Source organism: Limulus polyphemus, unplaced genomic scaffold (assembly GCF_000517525.1).
Source record: "Limulus polyphemus unplaced genomic scaffold, Limulus_polyphemus-2.1.2 Scaffold8729, whole genome shotgun sequence".
NCBI classification, from domain to species: Eukaryota; Metazoa; Arthropoda; class Merostomata; order Xiphosura; family Limulidae; genus Limulus; species Limulus polyphemus.
In genome coordinates this window covers 7425-14388 of record NW_013674339.1, presented here as the reverse complement: position 1 = coordinate 14388, position 6964 = coordinate 7425, and the positions used below count along the sequence as shown (strand labels likewise).

General features: G+C 33.0%; 1 protein-coding gene across 1 annotated transcript in view; it reads right to left on the bottom strand.

The window, feature by feature from the left end:
• LOC106475530 overlaps positions 1-6964 on the bottom strand; it is a 20599-nt gene that overhangs the window by 10941 nt on the left and 2694 nt on the right. The window contains exon 2 of the mRNA XM_013936207.2: positions 1823-2060. Coding sequence (XP_013791661.1) covers positions 1823-2060 — 238 coding nt within the window. The remainder of the gene's footprint in view (positions 1-1822; positions 2061-6964) is intronic.

The window sequence follows — 6964 nt, the reverse complement described above, 5'->3', positions numbered from 1 at the left end:
TGATGAAAACTGGCTCTTAACATAGAATGACCTACTTTGTTCTTTACTCAACATAGAATGACCTAGTCTATTACATTAATTACTTAACATACAATGACTTAGTCCATTGCATTCATCACTCAACATAGAATGACCTACTATATTCTTTACTTAACTTAGAATGACCTAATACATTCTTTACTTAACATAGTATGGCCTAGCGTACTACATTAGTTACTTAACCTAGAATGTCCTACTACATTATTTGGTAGTAGGACATTCTATGTTAAGCATTAGTTACCTAACATAGAATGTCCTACTACATTATTCACTTAACATAGAATGTCCTACTACATTATTTGCTTAACATAGAATGTCCTACTACATTAGTTACTTAACATAGAATGTCCTACTACATTATTTATTTAAAATAGAATGTCCTACTACATTATTTACTAAACATAGAATTTCCTACTACATTATTTATTTAACATAGTATGGCCTAGCGTACTACATTAGTTACTTAACCTAGAATAACTTGCTACATGATTTACTTAACATAGAATGTCCTAGTTTATTACATTAATCACTTAACTTAAAGCTTAGAGCATTATCTTTTGGGGATATTATAATTTTATATCCCCCGTTTATTTGCTCCAGGACAGTAAATGATACATAGATAGATAAGAACATACAAACTCACACAACTAATCCATCATGTTTTTATTTCAACTTAACAATAATTAAAGCAAATGTCGCTAAAAATTATGATCTATTGGTTCTGAGGAACCAATCATCTACCTTAATATTTCAGCCAATTTTCCAACACTAGTTTCTGGATATTAGAATTACTTAGTGCATCAGAATAGCCTACAACTTAAGCTACCTTTTCTGTATTCCTATTAAGGTTAATAAAATAACGGCCAATATCACCAAAATGTAGCTTTTGTTAACTCAATATTTCGCTATTATCATGAATTATCGATATCATACAAGTTCACTAAACTGGAACACCGATAGTACTGTATAATGCCACACCAATACTGTTAGAATAACCTACTGTATAATTCCACATCAGTATTGTTAGAGTAAATTATTGTATAATTCCACACCAATACTGTTAGAATAACCTACTGTTTAATTTCACATCAGTATTGTTAGAGTAACTTATTGTATAATTCCATACCAATACTGTTAGAATAACCTACTGTATAATTCCACATCAGTATTGTTAGAGTAACTTATTGTATAGTTCCACACCAATACTGTTAGAATAACCTACTGTTACGACAGCGGAAGTCACGTGATACTAGTAACACGTGATGAGTATCTAGAAGATTCACGAAGATACGAGATATTCGCTTTTATCGTATATAAGCCGGCAAATAAAGAGACGGCGAGAATATAGTTCCAAATAGAGAGAGATTGAAGATATAGACACTGATAATCGAGTCAAGCGGGCACCGTAAGTAAAGTGCGTGAATCGTAGTGAATTATAACGTTAGTTTAAGCGAAAGTGACTGTGGAAATTAAGTGTATTACAAAGTTGAATTGAGAAAGAATAAACTAGTTTTATTTAAGAAAGGACTTATATCGCAGAAGTTTCTGCGGAAAGAATTTCTATGGAAAATTAACAAACGAACACAGGCGTAACACTACTGTATAATTCCACATCAGTATTGTAAGAGTAACTTATTGTACAATTCCACATCAATACTGTTAGAATAACCTACTGTTTAATTTCACATCAGTATTGTTAGAGTAACTTATTGTATAATTCCACACCAATACTGTTAGAATAACCTACTGTATAATCCACATCAGTATTGTTAGAGTAACCTACTACATCGTTCCACATTGATTAAGAGCATGCCTTCTGTAGCTGTTTTCGACTCAAGAACTCTGTTGAACTTCTCCCGCTGTATGTCCAGTTGAGTAGAAATCCATTCTCTACTTGGAGTTACCAAGGTAGTAGCAGGAGAAATACAGTCATGTGTAGACAAAGCTGCGTTTTCTCCAAAGTCAAAAACTATCCTCATTTTAGAATTTTGTAGTTCAATGATGTTCAAGTCTTCACTATCCTAAATACATCAGTTAGAAAACATTATACTCACCCTACGAGGCAAGAAAAAAAAACAATTTCTCAAAAAAAATTAAGTAGAATCTTTATAAAATACCTCAGATGAAATAACTTTATTATATAAATACGTCATCAGATAAAAATCATGAAAACATATTTAATCATTAGGGTAAAGATGTGATCAGTATCGTAGTTTCTACGATGTTTAGAACCTTTAGGTTTAATCAGTAAGGCAAAGATGTGATCAGTATCGTAGTTTCTGCAATGTTTAGAACCTTTATATTTAATCAGTAAGGCAAAGATGTGATCAGTATCGTAGTTTCTGCAATGTTTAGAACTTTTAGATTTAATCAGTAAGGCAAAGATGTGATCAGTATCGTAGTTTCTGCAATGTTTAGAACCTTTAGATTTAATCAGTAAGGCAAAGATGTGATCAGTGTCGTAGTTTCTGTGATGTTTAGAACTTGTGGATCTAATCAGTAAGGTAAAGATGTGATCAGTATCGCAGTTTCTGTGATGTTTAGAACTTGTGGATCTAATCAGTAAGGTAAAGATGTGATCAGTATCGTAGTTTTTGTGATGTTTAGAACTTGTGGATCTAATCAGTAAGGTAAAGATGTGATCATTATGGTAGTTTCTGTGATGTTTAGATCCTTTATATTTAATCAGTAAGGCAAGGGTGTGATCAGTGTCGTAGTTTCTGCAATGTTTAGAACTTGTGGATCTAATCAGTAAAGCAAAGATGTGATCATTATCGTAGTTTCTGCGATATTTAGAACTTAGAGATTTATTCAGTAAGATAAAGATGTGATCAGTATCATAGTTTATGCACGTGAAAACTTTAACAAGGTTTACTTGTACAGTTTATGAACGTGAAAACTTTAGCAGTTTACTTGTACTGTTTATGCACGTGAAAACCGTAACACAGTTTATTTGTACAGTTTATGCACGTAAAAACTTTAACAAAGTTTAATTGCATAGTTTATGAACATGTAAACCTTAACATTGTTAACTTGTACAGTTTATGCACGTGTCAATCTTAACATAGTTTAATTGCATAGTTTATGCACGTGAAAACTTTAACAAGGTTTATTTGTACAGTTTATGCACGTAAAAACTTTAACAAAATTTAATTGCATAGTTTATGCACGTGAAAACTTTAACAAGGTTTATTTGTACAGTTTATGCACGTAAAAACTTTAACAAAGTTTAATGGCATAGTTTATGAACGTGTAAACCTTAACATTGTTTACTTGTACAGTTTATGAACGTGTAAACCTTAGCATAGTTTACTTGTACAGTTTATGCCCGTGAAAACTTTAGCAGTTTACTTATATGTTTAGAACGAGAAAACTTTAACACAGTGTACTTTAAAGTGTCGAACGTTATAAATTCCTCAAAGTCACGTAAACAAAAAGAACGAATAAGCTTCATAAACAAGTAACTAAATCAATACAAATAACAACATTTATACAAGTAATTATATTTATACAAGTAACTATATCAGTACAAGTAACTACATCAATACAAGTAACTATATCAATACAAGTGACTACATTTATTCAAGTAACTACATTTATACAAGTAACTAGATCAATACACGACAAGAACATGTTTTGAATGAGCAGAATAAAATATGAAGATGAAAAATAAAAGTAAAATTGAAAATAATAAGTATCTCTCAAAAATACATATAAATATTGAACACAAAAATAAGAGAACAAAATTACTGTAAAAGATATTCTAAACAAAAATGTCATGTAAAAATGTGAATATTGAAAAGAAAAACTTTACTGAACACGCATTTAATAGAAATATAAAATAGTAATAAAATACAAAAATAAATGTGACAGAAATTAAAGGGAATTCATAGTCACTAGGGCATACCCTTCTTATCAGTTTTTTCGTTAAACTGCGCTTAAGAGAAATTAGAAAAATAACACTTAATGGGACGGACAAAAAAGAATAAAGGCGTAACTTTAGAGGAGCCTGAAATCTTAAATAAATTGCTACGACACGTGTTACTGTTTAAGTGTGGAATCAAACAGAAGGACATTACCAATAATACAGCTAAAACTAATGGTAATGAAAATATTAAATAATATGAATACCTGAATACAAAGAAAAACAATATGTTATACATACTGTAAGAGGTGTCTAATACAACTATTCCCATTTTAACGCCCTCCCCCACAGTAGCTCAGTGGTACTTCTGAAGGCTTACAGTGCTAAAAACCGGGTTTCGATACCTGTGTGGCACGACGCAGATAGCCCTTTGCGTAGCTTTGCGCTTAGCAACAAATAAACAGACAAAAAACCACTTTAAGTAACCTCTGTCACTTAACAAAACACATGGGGCAGGCAACTGGAAATAATAAACACTTAAATAACAAAACTAATCTAACTTAACTAATGAAATACTATCATAACACACATGGAGCTGTTATATAGCTTGTGTTGACTACACGTAATTGTAACTAATCTAACTTAACTAATGAAATACTATCATAACACACACACGGAACTGTTATATTGCTAGTATTAACTACACGTAATTGTAACTAATCTAACTTAACTAACGAAATACTATCATAACACACACGGAACTGTTATATAACTAGTATTAACTACACGTAATTGTAACTAACGTAAGGTAAAACAAAGTCAGTCAATATGCTGAATATTTCCTTAATAAAGTCGTGATATTCTATAAACTTCTAAACTCATAACTAGTAGCAAGAATATTCTTGAATTTCTCAAAAAACTCAGTGAATTTTGTAAAGAATGCGAATGACTTTACGAGTTCTTTCCAAGTCTAGCAATGTTAAATAAATTCTATTGTATCTAATACGCTGAAAGCAATGAACATTGGATATGGAATATTTGAATTCGGAAACGAAAATTTCATAATTACAATGTTGAAAGCGTTTATATTTAAATCCAGATATTGTACATTGTTTTTAGTGGAAGACTTTTTCCAGTGTGACCTCTGGCGGATAAATTTGTTTGGGTGTGTCTAGAAAATCTTGATATTTCGGTATAAGAATATAATATATAACGCGACTGATGTGCAAAACGTCACTCTGGCCTTTATTACTGTAAATTGTTATGAACGAAAAATTAAATCCGAATAACTATAAACTTGCAACGTGTGGGATGATATTACCTCCCATTGTAACACCTTGTATTTCTTGAAAGACATGTTGACCAAGTTATACAAATATGTTGTGAAGTAAAAAATACAAAGCTTACAATATTTCATTTAATAGGAGACAGTAGTAATTGTTGTGAGTGACACAGAAACATTGTGGTTACTGATGCAAAGTAGTAATCATTAAATGACCTTGAAATTATTGACGAAATAATCTTTTTAATATTATCAATAGGAAGAGTGGTGTAAGATTGCTGTTATAGCTTCAAAGCCTTTAATTCTCTCTTTATATTCACTGGAAGTAATGACGACAATGGGTGGTTTAAATATCACAGTAAATTCTCTTCAATGTATGTTAGACTACTACCTACTTGAATTGTCAAATCCTTACTCGTAGTTTTTTTTTTTTACCGGAAACGAACTTGTATTTGTGCAATGTTTTTATCTATGATTCACACTATAAGATTCAGCCGCATGTACACCAGAGTTTGATAAAACTAAAATGTGATAAATAAATTATATTTTAACGTGCTTCTTGTTTGTTTGTTTAATTATGCACAAAGCTACACAAGGGCTATCTGTGCTCTGCCCACCACGGGTATCGAAACCCGGTTTCTAGCGTTGTAAGTCCGGAGACATACCGCTGTGCTACTGGGGGGTAACGTGCTTCTATACATTGTTTGTTTGTAATTATGCACAAAGCTACACAATGGGCTATCTGTGCTCTGCCCACCACGGGTATCGAAACCCGGTTTCTAGCGTTGTAAGTCCGCAGACATACCGCTATGCCACTGGACGGCGTTTCTATACATCTTTACCCTAAGTTTTTGTGTTAACCCTAGTTCTTTACATAGTTGTAAAACGTTTTACAAATGAAACGCGACCCAGCATGGCCAGGTGGTTAGGGCACTGGACTCGCAATCTGCGGGTCGCGGGTTCGAATCCCCATCAAACCAAACATGCTCGCCCTTTCAGCCGTGGGGGCGTTATAATGTGACGGTCAATCCTACTATTCGTCGGTAAGAGTAGCCCAGGAGTTGGCGGTGGGTGGTGATGACTAGCTGCCTACCCTCTAGTCTTACACTGCTAAATTAGGGACGGCTAGCTCAGATAGCCCTCGCGTGTCTTTGCGCGAAATTCAAAACAACCAACCAATGAAATGAAGTTATTAAATGTTTTATTAGCGGAAGTCATGAAATATCTACTGCGTAATCCAGTGATTCTGAACGTAGGGCTCACGCCCCACAGGGAGGCAATTTGAATATGCTACAATAAGAATTTTTTTTCATATGGATGTGAAGAGCGAAAAACGTTCCGTGACTCAAAACTAAATTTTACATTATATTATTATACATTTTCAACACCAAATCTGTTTTTACATTAAAGGAACATCAATTTTTTTGAGGTGTCAAGGTGGGGCATGGAGCAAAAAAGGATAAGAACTACTGGTGTAGACATTCTAAGTATGTTCGTTGTTGTTAAAAGTGAATTTGTATGAGCATATCGTGTCACTTTTTTTTTAATTTATATAAAACTATGCAAAATGTTAGATTTTATAAATATTTACATAATGTTACGACAGCGGAAGTCACGCGACTCTGGAAGCATGTGCGCTGGAGTTTCTCGAAGGATTATGAATTTGCCCGCCAGCTCGAGTGTGATCTAAATGCCCTTCTTTTTTTTTTTTTTTAGTATATATAAGCCTGGCAAAGAAAGCTAGCGGGGAGAGATAATTGAGTCAAGCGAACAGTAGG